At 45.1% G+C, this 18,773-nt stretch overlaps 1 protein-coding gene across 1 annotated transcript; it reads right to left on the minus strand.

The window, feature by feature from the left end:
• Nucleotides 1-1,557: 1,557 nt before the first annotated feature.
• On the minus strand, nt 1,558-18,194 carry LOC142574565 (carbonic anhydrase 1-like). The gene is made up of 9 exons (XM_075683617.1): nt 18,190-18,194; nt 17,847-18,025; nt 15,792-15,950; nt 14,318-14,404; nt 9,522-9,683; nt 8,179-8,330; nt 6,567-6,656; nt 4,003-4,224; nt 1,558-1,776 (listed from the first exon to the last, which is right to left on the minus strand). Exons 1-9 carry the CDS (start codon nt 18,192-18,194, stop codon nt 1,558-1,560), a joined length of 1,275 nt encoding a protein of 424 aa, XP_075539732.1.
• Between the last annotated feature and the right edge of the window lie 579 nt (nt 18,195-18,773).

Here is an 18,773-nt window from a genome sequence, read left to right on the forward strand (position 1 = left end):
TTTCTCCCTTAATTATGCAGCAGTTATAACGCGCCACGATAAACGTGGAACGAGAAAAACATAGAACAAGAGAAAAGAAAAAACTCAAACGGCAACAAACACCTGACAAACGCAGTCGTTGCGCTCAGCCGCTTTGTCAACGCGTTTGCGCTGACGAAGAATAGCTCGGAGCTTTTGCTAGTCTCCCGGTTCCGTCGTCAAACTTTGAATGCCTACTCAACACGTGACTTCTTTGATTATGAAACGACAATGGGTCACAACAGGGCTGCGTGCATGCGTGGGGCGTCATTTCTGTTTATCCTTCACGTCGTGGCAAATGTATAGTGCGTCATTTGCGCGCTTGCGAAATGTGCGTTCGTGTGGTGTTGAGGGAAAAGCGTGCATCTGCTCAGGTATACGGCTGATCAAAGGCTGTTGTCCCGTCTTGTCTGACAAACTGTCAAGCCGATTCTCTTCTCCTGTGGCAACAAAGTGAATTGGTAAGAGGCCGCCATGTGTAAAACATAAAAACAGCACAAAAAAGAATAAAGAGGACCCGGATACATCAATGCTCTTGTTGCCTTTTAGGCGATCTCATCGTGTCATCTGCAGACAACTTTATCGGTGTTATATTTTTTTTCGTTTTACGGCCACAATACGTTCTTAGTAAAAGTGGTAATTCATCCAAGCATGCTTGCACTTTCGCTTCGAATCCTCCCCACATCATCCCTCTTTGGACTTTTGCATATTGGTTTATAAGATACTGTGTGCTAGAGATTTGTGTCGCTATACCTTAATATTAATAATAGCAGTGCACACTAATAACAGTAAGGGGAGACCGCAACACGGTCACGCCTTAAGCTCTTTGAAGTAAGCAAAATTAAACAAGCAATGTCGCGCTGCAACTTTATTGAGCGAATAAAAATTCCGCGCTCGTCTAGAGCCGGTTGGCTTCAACAAAGCCAAAGGTTCCAATAAACAGCCGCGCCACTACTGTTTGGTAACCGCTCAATGTCCTCGCAGTGTGTCGCAAATCATGTGCTACTATTCACCAGGTCCTACGTCTTCTCACTACATAGCTCCCTCACGTCAGGTGTTTCTAAAAACTGGCTGGTGGTCTCTAACGAAGAGCTATCTGTTTTTTTTAACGCGTAGCTTCCTGCCATTGCCCTGTAAACTGTTTTCAGTATCTCCGGCTATCTTACCAATCTGGCATCTCTCTTCGTACCCGGAGAAAACTCTCTTTACTATGTACTTCCATCGCAACAACTCAATATACGATTAATGCATGATCTGACTACATTTATTGTTTTAAAGCTACTTCACACTTGCTCTAAGATTGTGCACAAATGTAATATTTCGCTTTCCAGGAAGAAGGGGGCGGAGGTAGGGCCGTAAAATAATTGCTTTTATTTCTTCACAAAGCGATTTGTGTGTTGATTAAACCAGAAAAAATCAGGTGATAAACGCAAACTGCATCAGATGTATTTGTTTCGCAATAATTTTTCTCGGTAATATAAACAACTGCTCCTCATTGTCTCATAGGCTCCGCACGCGTTGCGAAATATTTTTGCGCAATTAAATAGTGCGGCCACTTCCGACAGAATGGGCAGTGGTCGCTGCCGCTACTCCGATCAGCACTTTCAAAGCAGCCCTTGAGGTGGTAGCCGCCCCGGTGAACTTGAATGACCTGTAGACGATGCGGTTGCCCAGCTTCTGCGGCTTGCGCAGGTTGCCGGCGACCCTGTTCTTGCAGGTGCCAAAGTAGTAGTACAGGTTGTTCCTCAGCTTCTTCAGCTGCATACACGCCGTCAAAAGCGCCGCTTTGTGAAGAAGCCCTGTATTAACACAACAAAGTACTGGTGGCCATATAGGTCAAGTTTCGAATTCGAAGAGCCGCAGTGTTGGCTACGAAAATGTGCACGAACCAGCAGTGTAGGACAAACACTCATGAAGAACGTTGCTGTCACAGGATGAGAACTAATTTTGACGGTGTGCTGTTTATTCCTTCGTTTAAAAGAAAATTGTTTTTTCTTTTCTATTTTTTACAAAAGCGACGATTTTGGCGCCTGTCAAAGTACGACCGCAGAGTCATGAATCGGACAAGTGCTGATGAACGTCAAAGTGTGTTGTTCCGTGGAACGCTACGGTAACCAGTTCGCCAAAGTTAACAGGCGTAATCAGGCTCCACCATACGTGTTATGCCGCACCGGCGTATGATAAGGGATGGCCCACACACACCTCGGGTAAATGTCAGCACTGCGCAAAACGCCTGCGCTTTCTATATCAGATAAGTCGTACGTGCGAGCACGATACATATTCTATATTCCATACCAGGTACGACTGGGAAGTACTCTCAAATTTCCGATACGAAGATGCTGGTAAACGTTTCACTACTTCGCGAAAACAGCGTTCCGCACTTAGGAGGCCACTATCGTTTATCATAGTGATACCTATGAATAGGCGAAGAGACAGAGAAAGCGAAAATAATTTTGATCCTCCTGTGAAAAATCAGCAGTATAGCGGTTTCGGACTGGAGATTTTATTTGGAGTTATCTAAATCTCAGAAATAATCATGCCTCCTCCAGACCCAAACTTTCGAGACAGCTAGCTTTGGCAGGAAAGCATTGATACCGCAAGGAAACATTGCCAGTGCCGGTACTACTTACTTCGTATTCTATTCGTATGCAATATTCATATGCTAGACTTATATATTCTGTGCCGGTTTTCAAATAACCGTTAATCTCAGAAGGTAGCAATGTTTCACGAGGCTTTTCTTTTGACCCATTCTGAAATTGCATGTCACAAAATGTTTCCACAACTCAAAACAAGGAGATTTTCTTGTTTAGTTTAAGACAAGGAAACAAGATTAGGTAAAGCAATAAGAGGGGCTAGTTTGTGCGCGTTCATGGTTAGGTTTCACCGATTTCTACACTGGAACAAAAAAATTACAAAGGAGGCAATGAGGGCGCAGACGGTCGAAGCGCAATATTGCGCAGAACAAATTTGCGCTTCTGTTGCGTACTTCATCCCTTCGTTGCAATTTTTTTGCTAGTGGAAAACTCATTGCGACGTAATCAGGAAGAAAACAACAACTTAGACGGGGAAAAGAAAGAGTTGTGAAGGGTGCTCTCATGGCTCATGCTGTTTACAGGGCTCTTTGTCGCCTGAAAACTTTTTTGAAGCTTTTCGAAATTGGAACAGGATAGCGTCGCCAATAAGCCTACAAAAATAGGTCACCACGTAGGTACGTCAGAGCTGGCGAGCCATTAGGAAACCAAGGGACAAAAATCGCAAAACCTTTCTTAAGTGTGAGCTCTTTGCTAATGGCCTGTTGGAATCGCTAATATTCTCGCTGTCGCTATTGGCTAGTGCTTGTACTTACGAACTGATTTCATCTAATAACTACTTCGTGGATACAGCGAATGATTTTCACTACTCGTAATTCAGCGCAAAATAAAATGACATAATTTGACATCTTTGTGAAGCAAATGAGTCTTGGCAGTAAATGAGCAGAAAAGGTGCGAGTTTATTGCCCGGGCAGCAGTAGCAACGCGTCCATATTGGCCGTTGAAATCAGTCAAGAAGCGCGTGAACGCGAGGACGCCGTTTGCACAAGACGCCCTAGTGCATGTCGTCGTGCTCTCCATCTAATATTTAACAGTCTTCGCAATGCTATCGAACGTATTCTTTCCTTTGATCCCAATGGAATATCGAAGAAAGAAACGTATTGACTTTTTTGTTGTGTTATCTCCTTTGCGGATGTCACGCCAGGTCATCGTGGAAATCAGTAGAGAAGGCGCTAATCCACGACAGGTTTACCTATAGTTGATTGCAAACAAAACGGGGATGACTAGACCCACGCAAGGAGTATTTCGCGTTCGATGTCGGCTGAGGCCGCGTGTGTTTGCTTTAACAGGCCTCGAGGCAACCGCGAAATAAGAATGCCAGTGAAAATCTGTTTACGCCACGTGCCAGTCGCTGCCCATAATATCGAGAAGCAGCAACGGACGTGTCACTTGCCTGCATCTCTCCGATGGAGACGGCGCTGTTGAAGACCACCACGAGAGCCTTGCCGGTGCACGGCGGGAAAGTGAGCGAGCCCAAGTATAGGTAGTAGTTGGCCGTCGAGTTCGGCAGCAGGACGGCCATGGGAATGACCGTCTCAGTCGTGTTGCCCCGCGCCGTCATGTGCTCCGTGGCGTTGATGAGTATGTCCAGGGGCGGGTTGGACACCTCCCGTTTCTGGAAGTCAGGAGCGTTCGAGACGGCAGGTGCAGTTTCCACGGTGCATCGATATTGCACCGGCGCCCGCAAATATATTGCTCAAAACAAAATGACAATAAAAATAAACAAAGAGCACCGGCAGAGAAAGCAAAGCAAGGCCTCGTGCACACAGTAGTTTGAATAGAAGCTCTTCGACGGGGAAACAGACATCTTCAAATGCAGAAAACACAGCGCAGTAAGGCCCGAGGACAAGTCGAGACAGGACAAGTGCTTACTGCGCTATGTTTTCTATATTACGATGAATTAGCAACATGCCCAAACCTATTACCTTGTGACTTAACTTGAAAACGTGGGCCTCCGTGGTTTCGATTTTTCGGCTCTTTGTATGGGCGAGGGAATGGAGGGCCGCACTGTGCCATTAGTGAAGATTGTTTGTCTGTGAACCATAACTAAATATTACACCTGGGTGGCGGAAATGCAGCGTTGTTTTACGGCAAGCTATTGACTGTGTGCGCATTCGCATGAAACCTGGGTGACTCATCTTCCATCGAACGAATGTCCCCCCAAATCTGCGTAGATTGAGTGGATAACGCTGGTCAAGGGTTTCAAATACATTGAAAGCGAAAACAACGAAACAGAACGCTGTTCAGCAACTCACGTTTCCAGGTTTCGCCACCTTATGCAGGCTTAGGCGTGTGCTGTCCGTAGTTATTCGGTTGTAACGTACGGCAGAATAAAGCTCCAAAGCCCAGAGTTACGAAATGAAACGTCGTGCTGGCATAATATTGCATATTCCGACAACAACAATTTAATTACTTTTACAGCGAAGCTGCTAGCCTCTAGTTGATCGGGATTTTTCGTGACGTGCTCACCCAGAAAAAACCGCAGTGAGAAAAGAAGTTTGCGTTTGAGCTTCCGCATAATAGAATTATGTTTTGTCGTACATTCGAATGACAATCCGATGTTATCACGTCTGCAGGATGTGGGTAAGTTGTACTTAACAAATTTTCTGGCATATCTTATTGTGAGAAATTCAATTACTTCAGTAAGGCACTTGCGCCAGGCGGGGGAGTCTACAAGAATGAAAATATATGATGAAAGACCCAAATCGGCAGCTGTAAAACGGCTATCTACTTCAGTTTCCGCGTAACAGAATTACGTTTTCTCGTATAGTCGTATTACAATCCGAAGCTATCATGTCTACAGTTTGTGTGTAAGTCGTATTCTACGCATTTTCTGAGGCAATTTACATTCATTTATTAGTTTAGTTCAATAAAGCAGTTGCGCATGACAGATGGCCTGGCAGAATGAGGATGTGCGCTGCACTTCCGCACACGTGCGTGAGCGCGGTGCGTACGTCGCTTGTAGTTGGGGTGCTTCAGTTGGGGTGACGAGAAGCCAACAAATAATGACACCAAGGAAAACATAGGGGAAATTACTTGCCCTTGCTAAGTGAAATAAAGAAATAAAAATAATAATGGAAATGAAAGTGGATGAAAAAAACGACTTGCCGCATTTGGGGAACGGTCCCACGTCCTCGCATTACGTGTGCGATTCTCTACCAACTGAGCTGCCGCGGCGCTGTTTTCCCATCCACTTTCTTGGGTTTTTATGTTTCGCTACTAGAACCCTGGGAGTGTTAGCCGGCGCCACCACTCAAAAACCTTGGCGATGGAAGTAGAACATTCTTTGTGGGTTATGCGAAGACCTTGGATTCTTCTCACCTGCGGAGAGTTGTTTTGTAATCCACTTTTATTTCCATTAATTTATTTCTTTTATTCAATTAGTAAGCACAAGCAATGTCCTCTATGTTTTTCTTGGTGTCATTGTTTGTTGGGGGGGGGGGGGGTCTTCTTATGGCATGATTAATAAAAATCGGGCCCCTCGGTTAACCCCCTTTCATCTCGTTCAGTTGGGGTGGTAGCCCTTGTCTAACGTTCGCACCAGCTTCTCTGTACATCCACTTTCACAGGTGGAATGGAGGCGGATTTGTCTGGTTATCTCTCTACGCATAAGCGATTACGCATCGAATGTCTTACGACTGAGGCAGAGCTGGACAACGACTGTGGAAAAAGAAGACAGAGAAGTTCGCTCTCACAAAAGAGCAGAGGGTAAAGCAAACACGAGCCGGCAGTGTCGCTGCTTCGAGTGTCCGCGGCGCGTTTGCTGCCTCCGAGACGCCGCCTATAGCGCGCGCGTACTTTTCGCAGCATATATATATATATATATATATATATATATATATATATATATATATATATATATATATATATATATAGTGACGTCAATATATATATATATATATAGTGACGTCAATGCGAGTGTCACGCTGCGTGGCTGCGCTAAAAATAGGCGCTTACCTCAAAGAGAATGACGAATATGGCCAACCCTTTGTCACGCCGAAGGCAGTCGGTAGGCGTTGGCTTCTCGCAGGACATCAGAAGCTGGAGCTGGGGGAAAGAGCACGGCAGGGAGACGACCAAATTCTTGCATTATATAAAGTTCAAATTGTTGCTGAAACCACCGGGCGCGTGTGTCTGAACCTGTCAATGCGATGCATACGGGCTGTGCTTAACAAAAAAAAATATTCTAAACGCGGCTGTTCAGAAATTGCCACGGCTAATGGTGCTACGCGACCGTCACAAAAAAAAAAAAGCCCAACGTATTATCACAGGCTGTCAGACAGGCTTCGCAACATTTGAAAACAGTGAACTCAGGTTCTCTACACTTTGTAACATTTCAATTCGAAAAAGATATATATTTTTTCTCCCTTGGAGAAAAAATTCAGGAAGTCAGGAAAAACCTGCCTGAAAAACCTCAAAAACAGCTTGACGAAGCGCACTTCCCATAGCTACTTTGACGGAAATGAATAAATGCATGGAATGAGTAAAAAAAAAACTGATTATCAAGCATGTGCAAAGCAATGTGCGACACCGGCACATGCGGCACAAAACAACAGACGTATTCTACTTCGTTCGTGAAACCGCATGGCACTCTTTGCAGAAATTAATAAAGAGAGAACATAACGAAGGAAAAAAAACCGAACTGAAGAAACAAGCACGTAACACCTTTGTTTAAATCTGCGCTTACAAAGGTGAAACATATTATTTTTTTAAATATTTTATTATCTGCCGTCCCTCGTGCACAATCCGAGCGATCGTGGTGGCACGGTATCGTCCAAGCCATTGCCGAAGGAAGAAAACAAAAGAAATAAATCTGCAATATTGACTTAATCTTCAACAGACATGGCTCCCGAGGGCCGTGCACTCATAGCCGCTTGTCGTTTGCTTTGCTCCCCTGTGGTAAACACCAACGGTTGACCATAACACGCCTAGCAAATGGCTTAGCGCGTAAGCAGTACTCTACTTGGCAACATGCGAACAAGAGGATTTCCAAATGCGTGCGTGGAACAGATGCTGCTCCCCGAAAGGCCGAGGATAGTTCATAAGGAGATCTCATGCCTGCTACACGGCTACCTACGCGACATTGAACCCATAGACATGTGGTCGCAGATTCCTGAACTGCGAAAGAGACGAACGCGTGAAGCTATTGCATGCCCGGACTTCCGGGCTAGCACTGCATGTAACAAACATCTTAACCAATTAACCAAACAGCAGTGCTCATCAACTCTGGTGCTTCTCCCCTAACGTACATGCATACCGATGCGAACACATATCTTTGAACACCTTACGGCTGACGCAGATTTCGACAATCAATATGGGGACATTGAAGACAAAATGTACCTTTGGCTGACGTTAAATAGCTAAAAAGATTACTTGCGAATTACATCTGCAGTAGGATGGATAATTGGGCTACTTGGTATTTCGTTATTAGTGACTACAGAGCACGTTGTGGGACGAGACATGTATCCTCTTCATGCCTTGTCGTCGCCCCGCTCCGATCCCCATTGACGAAGTGCATCTGATCTCACCAGTTGAATGGCGAAGGCGCTATGCTCGTGTGTTTCCGTACCTCGGCCGCGAAGTTTCGTCCGTCGAGCGTGTGCTCCGAGCCGCGCTCACTGGTCTCGTTGCCGAATCGGAAGACGGCCTTGGATAGCGTGTAGCGAGCGGGCAGCGGACCCCCGTACGACTCCAGATGCGCATTCTCAGGCGTGATGTACACTGCAATACATACCGTGTGTTGTGCGTGTACACTCCAATCACGAAGCTGCATCATCTCTCGCGGTAGTTCCATTACTAATCACACATTCTGCAGAGTCTTGCAAACTTACGTATGCAGGACGGTGGTACCGATTCAGCGAAATAACAGTAAGAACTTAGTCTCAAAGCAAAAGTCACTGTGCATGTTGATTAATTGCACTGTCTTATTCCTTACAATATAGCCGCTAACGTTTTGTGCGCCAGAAGTTGTAGACATTCCGGTGCATCATTTCCCGTGAAACGACTATTTCCGCTATACTCCATCTAGTCGTTTATCTATATACTCTATCTTGTATACTCCATATTGTCGTGTATACTACATCCAAGTCATTTGCAATGCTACCGAAGGTATGAGGTGTACACAGATACAATATACTTTAGCAGTGGAATGTAGTTCCGGCTGCAACTATGAGATTAATGGAACTATGAAATATTTTTTATTGCTACATGGTACGTTAGAGTGATACGTGACATGTTATGACCACTGCGCCTACACGTCGTACGCCGCCAGTTCAACATCCGGTGAGCAGATGACGCGATGCGGATGAACACATCTCGAGGCGCAGTTAGCCATCCTATTAACCATGTGCTGCGAACCACTTGTGAGATAGGAGTACAGATGCGAAAACGTGGGCAACGATGTCTAAGGCCTGATTAGCAAAAAATATCTAAGAAATGCAATCCAGTTCATCTAAACCACTTCTTTGGCCAACACAGAAGCAATGCATAAGAAGGCACCGATAATATGTAACAAGATACGTCTTTTAATTTTGGAGGACTGTACATAGCTCGAAGACTCTCTATCTATATATCGTCTTATATATAGCTCTATATGCAAGACGATATATTCAAATGGTGTGTTAAGCATATATCCTCATGCTTAATACCATTTATTGTAAATTGCGTGTCCAGCGACAACGCTCGTTCGAGAAGACCAATTTTTTAGGCATATTTATGCAAATGATGGTGGATATGGCGTGTCTAAAGAGTCTACAGTCATCCCCAATTTAATTTCCGTTTAAGAGAGATTGGTTACAACACTGCAGCAACTAACGAGCCAACACAAAAGGAACGTCCCTTGCAAAACGCATCTTCTGCGAAGCTGATGCCAGGTTATTTTCTTTTTACTTTTTCCATTGCCCATTCACTCACGGGCATGTCCTCCATTCTCCACCTTGAAGCGGAAGGGCACATTGTAGCCGAGGAATGCAATGGGCCCGAAGCTCTTGAAGCTGGTCTGCAGGAAGTCGATGTTGATGGGCGACTGGCCAGCATTGCCGCATGCCTTCTCGAAGTGCGGCCACACGTCTTGATCTGAGGGGCCAAGCAGCGAGATCATCAAATCAACCATCATGTAATGCAGGTCTCTCAGTAGGCTATGTTAAGACAGCATCGAGTGGTCACTTCAAGGTATTCCTAGAGTGCTACAAAACAACAAAGCCTCGTTACGCGATTAAGTCGTCTCCACCAGGCATAGACCACACATAAAGCTCAATGTCTGGCGTGCCACGTTCAACTCTGCCCTGAGGGGATACATGCTCAGTGTAGTAAGATAGTTAAGGTGCAAAGCAAATTACATGCGCTCGAGAACCGATATGTCTTCGGCCTCATTTCCATGCCATGATAAGTTCCATTCAGCGCCAGGTTTAAGGTCTGCGTATTCTCGAAATACATATTGAGTGCCGCTCTTCAGACCAGACTAGTCTGATCGAAGGAAGCATTCAAAGATGCCATAAATAAAATAGGAAGGTCGCACTCAAGAAAGAGGAAGGCCTGCTGAAATAAACAAAACTCTGGACCCCTGTTCTCGCCTGAACATCGTTAGAGGGTTGCGGTGGGAACGACAGAAGAGAAAACACAGGATGCAGCAGTTGGCCTCCCCTTCCCCCTTCCTATCTTTTTATGATCGAGAGACCCAAGTAGCAAAAGTTTTCATCAATAAGTGCTCTTTGCCATCGACAGGCCGCTTATTCTAAGGACATGTCTAACATCCCGATTTGCTTGAATGTGCTCTCACGAACAGTTCAAGCGCAAAAATATGTTTCGGAAAACGGATGAAAGCTTCGTATTCGTAAAAACGTCTTACGCAAGAAATTTTTGTCAAAAGAAAATTTCAGCCACTTCTATCATTCGAAAGATAAAACTTCTGCTGGGGCCAGTTGGTACATGGTATTTTGAAGGTGAAAAATTCAGCGCAAGATCCAGGAAAACCCCGAAAGTGAATTTTTTACCTTCAAAATACCATGCAGTGCTTGTCCCGTCTAATATTTGCGGGTTGTCCTGAGCATAGCGTTGAATTTTTCGCCTTCAAAATATTATTTACGAATACGGCCGCCTTATGGGAAAGAGCACTTACCATTAGCGAAAAGCTTTATGTATTTGGCCCCAGAATATTAATGAAAGTTACTATTTATATTCAAGCTGCAGAGCTGGACGTCATGAATATACAGCGGCGTTGCCAGTACACTCCGTAGAAAATAAGCCATTAACATGGTATACATACGTAGATTTTGTGTAGATACAATATTAACAGTCACCGGGTCATTTCGTAAAGTTGCTTTGCAAAGATCGTTGTTCGGAGTGGCGAAGAGCGAAAAAAAAAGAATAGAGAAGTGCTAAAGAGTAGTCGCCGGCCCTTTACTCCTGCACTATGTTACACAGATGCAGTCTGTGTATGAACGAATTAATGTGGTCGTTGCCGATGACCCATGATCAAGGAAAAAATCTGAACCACCATTCTTGTCTGCTTTCGAAATTGAAAATTATACGGAAATTTTATGTAGTTTCTAACATAAATACTAGAAACCTTCCATTGAAAGTTTGAGATTTGTGTCTCTTTTTTACTTATTTAAGATACCCCGAGGACCACGTCACCAACAATACGCAAGTGCTCCATGCTCCGTAGATAGGAAGTTATCATGAAATTTTGACAGCCAGTACTGACGCCCCACATTTTTATTTTACTGGCGTATTTAGCTGTTTCTGTAACTAATTCATCTGCGTAGTCTACCGAACAGGACTACAAGGGAAGGTTTACTTTAGGTAACCTGCAAGGTGTTTGGCAGCAAAGTGCGATAAACTGCTACTGAAACTATTTAGAATAGCAAATTTAGGAAACGAACGTACACGAGAACTTGTTAAACAGTGAGTGCCTGCTGTTACAATCGGTCAGCTGGGGAAGCGACCTTCCAGCCTCTCCTGCCCTACTGCGACGAATCCCTTCGTGAGGCTCACAATACGTCACCTCAGACAGATAGCGGCGACACCAAGGCGAGACAAGTTTGACGACTACGGGGTTGATGGATGGCACTTGGTCGCCGACCCCGACGCTGGGACCGAGAAACTCCAGGAAAAGTGCGTTGTCTGACGCTTCGTTACGGTCGCTGCTGGCCAAACCACGAGCCAAGAAGCGCAGATGGAGTCGAGCGTGACACCTCTGTCTACGGGCATCCCATTCTTTTTCTGGGGCAGTGACGTGGGCACCCGGGGGTATTTCTCCGATCGCGTTCCGTGAACAAAGGTGCCGGAGTAATTGTGCATACCCTCGCCCTCAAGGCGACTGCGAGTGCTCTGAGTGGAAGATGGCGTGACCACGAATTTGCCGTGGCCTAGGGATCTAGGGAGGACGGAGGGGTTAAAAGCGGACACCTTTGGTGTAGCTAGGGTGTGCTATAGTTTGCTGGTGTGCTCTCCCCGAAAGATGTAGTCTTCTGACCTGTAGCTCGTGTTACGAGAACAGTGCACGGCGCTCAGTGTTCCGGTCAGTACTCGCACGCCTTGTTCTATGTGAATAGGTTTGCGTTTCCAGTGCAAATAAAGCCCCTGTTCCGTTCGTCATCCTCTCTACCTCGCAATCTTCACGAGAGAAACAATCCTCGTCAAGAAAACTCCGACGACGGCGGGGGCCCGCTTAGCCTCCGTGTGACGCACCGGCGACGCAGGCTAGAGAGCGACCCTCTGTCTGACGCCAGACCCCGAGGCCACGACCCCCGAATCCTACAGTATCAAGAGCAAGGCCGCAACCCCACCTCGTAGTCGCAGTCAACTTTTAGTCCAGGGTTTTACGGATCATAATTTCTCGGAACGTATAACATGGCATACGCACATATATTACGTAATTAACAAATTATCTCACGCTCTTAGTTTCGTGCGGTTAAACCGTAATAAATTTTCAACGCCAGTGAATTTTCATAATACACAGCTCTCTCCTCTCTTCGATGCCTAAATATGGTTCATTAGTCTGGTCAACCACAACTACACAAAATATAAATCAGTTTGTGTTACTGGAAAAGCAAGTTATTCAGTGAATATCTTCTGCTGCATACCTTTCTCGCACACGGGCATTGTTTAAATAAAAAAATCGTATTGTTAGCATATTGCCAATATACCAAGTTGAACTAAGTCGCTTTTATAAATTAAATATCAGCAGGAATGACAAAAGAATTATGCAGTTAGCGCCGCTTAATGAGAACATAACAATAGGCGACACTCGCCATCTGGAACAGTTGCATATCAGTTGCTGCCCTACTGATTATAAAAAACGAATGCTCCGGTTTACATTGCGCACACTGCTAAACGGTCCTGTGTCACATTGAATTATACCTTTTCTTTATTTCTTTGAAGAACTTACGTGACATTCGTGGGCAAAAATATGCTAAAGCTTCCGAGTGACCCCGTTTTCTCTATCCATTTCTTGTGTGTAAAAGACTGTGCTTTGCCTACATAATTTACCATTATATTCTGTGTATTATTCTTATTTACATCTGCGTCCGTGATTACTGCTACGAAGCAGTGCTTGCTTGTGTGTGTTTTTAGTGTTTTTGTAACTACTGTCAAAAGCTGCCAGTTACTAAAGGGGGGCCACCTCGTTACGTTGCATAGTTTAGCAGCATTTATGCGGTGCTAACTTCTCTCTAATTAAAGAAAATAAACTTCGTTTGATTCCATTTCATGCGAATTATTTTTTGTGTCCCACTTGCTCAGTAAGCTGGCTTGATGCCTAATATTTAGTATAATTGTTTCCAGGAATAAGACGATAGCAAGATGTTTTCTTTTTTCCTCAATACGCATGTAATCGCTGGATTAAGGATAGTAGCACGTGTTTTTTGTTTCCCTACACTGAAGTACTACCATTGGGACACTGCCAATAATCGCGCCGTTAAAAAGGTGACACTGCAAATTGTTGATTTTCCTTTGGTGTCTCGCGTGCGATTGTGATCTGTGATAACTATCTATTTAATGTTTCTACCTAAACAAGACGGAACTTCATAACGAAAGCTTGAAATAATGAGCAGTAGTAAATTGCCGCGCGACCGGCCACTCGAGGCACTACGTGTTCGCGAGCTACTTTCACGCTCGGAAAAACACATTTACATAGCACGTATTGAGGAACAGAAAATTGTATCCGGATTTTTTCACGTCGCTCTACGATTTTCTCATTGGCACTTTCAATCTAATTAAGCGTATTGGAGAAGTTAATCATATAAGTAAGACTAATTATCCATTTCGACGGAATGGAAAGGTTGTTTGAGTCTCTTCAAGCGACAGCAAACAACATTAGCTTTGTTCTGTCCAGCTACATGGTAGTCACACACGTTTAAACTCTGGCTAAAGTTAGCTGAGACACCCTGTATATGCCACTATATGACAAAGAAAATCCATTTCTACACCCTGCCCGACTTCATAGATTTCAGGGCACTGCGTTGAAAACATCACAACAGTTTCCATATATATATATATATATATATATATATATAATTATATTTCAACCTCTACTTTTATCTCTCAACCTTTTTTTCTTTCTGCAAGTGGACAGCTTTCAAGAACCGGTCTAATTTGCAATTATAATTCATCACTACATGGCAGACTGGTGTTGAAGCAGCAACCATCACCGGCTGAATAAACTAAGGACATATCCGTAGGAGGTTACAACCTAAATGTTAACTTACTTTCTGAAAAATTGGGGTCCATATTGGTCACGTTTCCGCAGTACGGCGACTTGTAGGCCCATCTACCGCCATCGCAGTACTCGCGCCCTGAAAGCGGCGTCAAAAACACCGTCACAGTCGAACACGCAGTCAGAATATAGCTCTGAAACGGCAGCGCCCCTTGTTCCACAAACGAGCCTAGAATATTTTCGATGCGGCTGCGCGATGATTTCTTTGCTTTTGCATGGTTACTATCTTTCTTTTCCCTATCTATATACGTTGATAGCGTGCAAATAAACGACGTCACAGTTTCTGAAATTAACAGCCGCCGTGCATAGTTCTGAACTCGTGAGAGTGGTATTGCGAGTTCTTGTGCGACCTACTATTTCTGTGCTCTGTGGACACCTGCGAGAAGGCTTACGGGTACGGGCTTTCGAGTTTCTGTCGCAATACAAAAAGTTTATTGCTCTTTCAACTCCTGGAATTAATTCACTTCATTTTGCGGCCTATTGCACCGTAATAAGTATGAATAGTCTAGCCCAAGTGCAAGTAGCGGTCAGCTTCTGATGAAGTCATGGGAACTAGAGGTCGAGCGTGGCGACGACCTAATAAACCCTGTGACATCATGTTTTCTTTTCTTTTTTTGCGATAGCAATTATATCCACATTCCAGGCGCATTTCTGCCGCCGACGTCGCCATCGCCGCGAGGTTCCGTGTGAAGTCCAAAGGCGATAAAATCATCGCAGCGTGCCATATGCTGCAGTGAAAGCGCACGAGGATGAGCCGGCGACCGCGGCTCAATGTCGCGCACGCAACGGTGGAAACTGGGGACGAAGCGCGCCGGCTTCCGTTGCGCGCAAGTACTGGGGGGGGGAAGGGGGAGAGGGGGGCACGTCCTGCACCGGGCGGCCGGTCGGGCCACCGTATCTTCAAAACCATCTGAAAGGAGTGCAGAGTCGGCACAGCGCCGTATTTTCGCGGCATACTTCGCGTTGATGCGAGCGGCTACACGAAGGTCAATTCGCTCGCTGCTGCTGCCACGTTTCCTGACTGCAGCGTTTTGACAGCGAGTTTCCGCTGATATCGAGTGGGATGTGTTCATGTTTCCCTGTTCGCGCGTGACACCATGCTTATTTTAGTTAGCATGCGTGTGCTTACAAGTTTATAAGGCCGATAAAAATGGTCCTCCTTGCTTCCTATAGCTGACCGCTAATTTGCTATCCCAATCGATGCTTCGACTTTCGGGTGAAACTGCTACCTTCTTTTTTTTATTGCAGCCCGTAAACAACCGCGGAATAATTTTAAAACAAAGTAATGCCCGGCACGTGCTCCGAGATTGCATGTACCTGTACGTGACTGATAGCTAGTGCATAAGAGATCTTATCAATATGCACATTTTAAAAAGGAGTTTAGTTAAAGCACGCCGTGATAACAATGAAGATAGTACAGACCAGCCCGCACCAAGTGAGTGGCGGCGATCGTTGCGTGTACTCACATCCTGCCACCGGGATGATGTCCGCCAGGGAGCGGTGCACGGCGATCCTGCGGTATAGACCAACGCCCTCTGCTGTGCCTGGCATACATGCGCAGACAAACCAGGTGGTCACCAGCGCTGGACACGATGGCAAGCCTCGCCTTTGATGACAGAGGGCTCCTGGAATGGAACGCGTGACATTCCGCGACGCTGCACTATTGGAAACCCACATGTTTCATGTCCGATAATCCCATAATAAAATTATTTGGATCCCATATAAAAACCCGAATGTTCTGATATATCATACGGTGCCTGTCTCTTAGACCCATTATGATATATGACAGCAGACTGGTTCTTATACGGGATCTCAATATGTTAATGGTGTAGGGGCATAAGTATTTTTTTTCTTCGATAGTAGAAGCCACAGAAAGTCTGAGCTTCTTCGCTTCACTGCAAGTACTTGGCCTATGAAATATTGCCTATAGACTTCTAACATAAACATTTGACTAGGGATTAGCCACTTGCGAGCGAGAAAAACAAATTCGCGTCGTACTTTAGAAGGCTGCGGCTTGACATCGCGGCTTGTAAACACGTCATATTTGTGATTATAAGGTGGTATTCTCACTTTTTCAATTATAGCGAGAGCATTCGTTGCTCTTTGAAGTACTCTAGGCCCTTACCTCGTGTAAATTTTGAACGAAGTAATATATTTCGGAGAATATTTGTCCAGACTTCCTTCTTGGATAGTCTGATCAAGAGAACGTTACCTCACTCACCTTCTTTGATGTTGCTCCGGTGATATCTTCATGTCAGGAAAAGGCCTCTTTTTTTGCATAAAGAGAATAATAGAACCCTGACCCACAGTGCCCTAATCCACGGCAAAGAATAATTGAAATAGTTACATTACAAACTAGCAAGAAGTCTAAAGGGAACCAAGGGGCTCCATTTTACAAGAAAACTGTAGCACACAGATACTGAAGCAAAGGAACGGTTGCCTTCATTCTGCTTTAACTTCATGCATTTGTAACAAAAAAATTGAGCCCCTCTGTAAGTAGGAAGGACCTCAGATCTGGCAGACTTAATGCGATAATGTAGCGTACAAGGATTTATTAGTCAGTTGCATGACGCTAAAATTCACGTTCTACGTGACGCCTACACTTAAAATAACGTGGCCCATCAGCCACCATAGTCCTAAGTGGCGCGAGCCAACACTACCATCGTTAGGTCTAGCGCATATACATAACGCACCGGAAATTTGACGTTGGGACAGCCGTCGCTACAGCTAAATTGCTGTAGCATCACTCGCCTAATGTAGACAATGTGGGCTTCCCCCGGTAAGTTACTTTTCCGTCGTCTTTCATTTTCCTTTTCTTTACTATTTCGATTTCTCAGTTCAAAGAACAGTTAATTTCCCCCATATCTTCTTTGGCTACATTCGGTTGGTAACATCCGAAACCGGCTACACTGGCGCAAGTAGTTCAGTTAAACGTTGAACGAAAATTATGTCACCATAACGTAGACATAAACAGAAATGACAGAAAGATAAACAAAATTAAATTTTAAGTTTTAGGTTTTTAGCGCACAAGAAGGGACGAGATACAGAGGTACGACACGGACACAGCGTTATGTCCGCGTCATACCTCTGTCTCTCATCCGTTTTGTGAGCTAAGAACGTAAAAGTTATGGAATACCAACATGCCCAAACCTACGCTCTTTGAAGTTACATTATAGGGTTTTACGTGCCAGGACCACGCTCTGATTATCAGGACTCCGGAAATTTAAACCCCCTAGGATTCCTTAACGTGCACCTAAATCTAAGTGCATGGGCATTTTAGCATTTAGCCCCCCATTAAAGCGCGGCCGCCGTGCCAGAATGACTACGCCGCAGACGCTAATGTGATAAAGTGTTCAGCGCCTCCTGGTGTACTCTTCTTAGCCACATGCATTTCGAGCTCTTAATGAAGTACAGCTGCCGACAACAATCATCGGCAATTTAATTCTCTGAGCCAGAAAACTGCATCTTACTTGCTTGCTTGTACAGAGGGATGGCGGAGGCCGAGAACTAATAAAACTTACTAGAAGACCGCATGTCGTCGAGGAGGATGCCTGTGCCACGACGGTTTGAGCCCGGAGCCAGAGAGGCAGCTGCCTGACCGCACTGTCTGTCTTCTTCTTCTGGTTCGGCACGCGACGAGAACGTAAAACAAGCCCTGACATCATCTTCTTCCTTGGTGTGGTAGGTGCAAGACTTCAAACTGAGACGGAATAACAATAAGATTTAATAACACTTATGGCTAAAGGCACGGCGTAAGGTTGAGAACTGTGCTGCGAAAGTTCACTGTAGCGTTGAACAAGTAGACAGTCGATCAAATATGTCATAAGTTTCCCTTCAAACAGAATTTTTGCTTGTCCGACAAACCTCATTATCGCGTAACGTCTCTCGCCAAATAGACAGCTTATATAACATGAAATGTTAGTCCACAATATATTGTCGCAGGTCACAAAGCGCAGGGGCTTTATTGCTGCAAGTACCGCGTTGTACTCGAGAAGGACGTGCAGGATTCAGGCCAGCACAAAAGAACGTCTTTTTTATTTTCTTTGTCGTGCTCGTACTCTCGAGCACGTCGTCGTCTTTGTCGTCGTATGGGTGTAGTTGGCACAAATAGTCATGCGACATTACCCTCCCTCGATATCGAGCATCGTGAAACGGTAATCGTTAGACTCGATAAACGGCTTGTCGGTGTCCACATCATTCAGAAAGATACGGCTTCATGCGCACCACGTGGACTACCTCAGACACCTGTTGACGGCGTTTGGAGCAGCATGAACCGTCACCTGAGACCTCGTAATTCACGTCGCTAATACGGCGCAGAACCTTGGATGGTCCCAAGTATCGGCGTGGAAATTTCTCAGGGAAGCCTCGGCGTCGAACCGGATACCTAACGCAGACCCTTTCCCTCGGGGCGACGAATTGGTGGCGGAGATTGTATCGTCGGGCGTCAC

This window comes from Dermacentor variabilis, chromosome 3, assembly GCF_050947875.1.
Source record: "Dermacentor variabilis isolate Ectoservices chromosome 3, ASM5094787v1, whole genome shotgun sequence".
Lineage (NCBI taxonomy): Eukaryota > Metazoa > Arthropoda > Arachnida > Ixodida > Ixodidae > Dermacentor > Dermacentor variabilis.

Coding starts and splice junctions, on each gene's coding strand:
- LOC142574565 (XM_075683617.1), bottom strand. Junction 9,684..14,317: donor GGACCCCAATTTTTCAGAAA/GTAAGTTAACAT, acceptor TTGGCCCCTCAG/ATCAAGACGTGTGGCCGCAC. Junction 6,657..8,178: donor GACGAAACTTCGCGGCCGAG/GTACGGAAACAC, acceptor TCTTTCCCCCAG/CTCCAGCTTCTGATGTCCTG.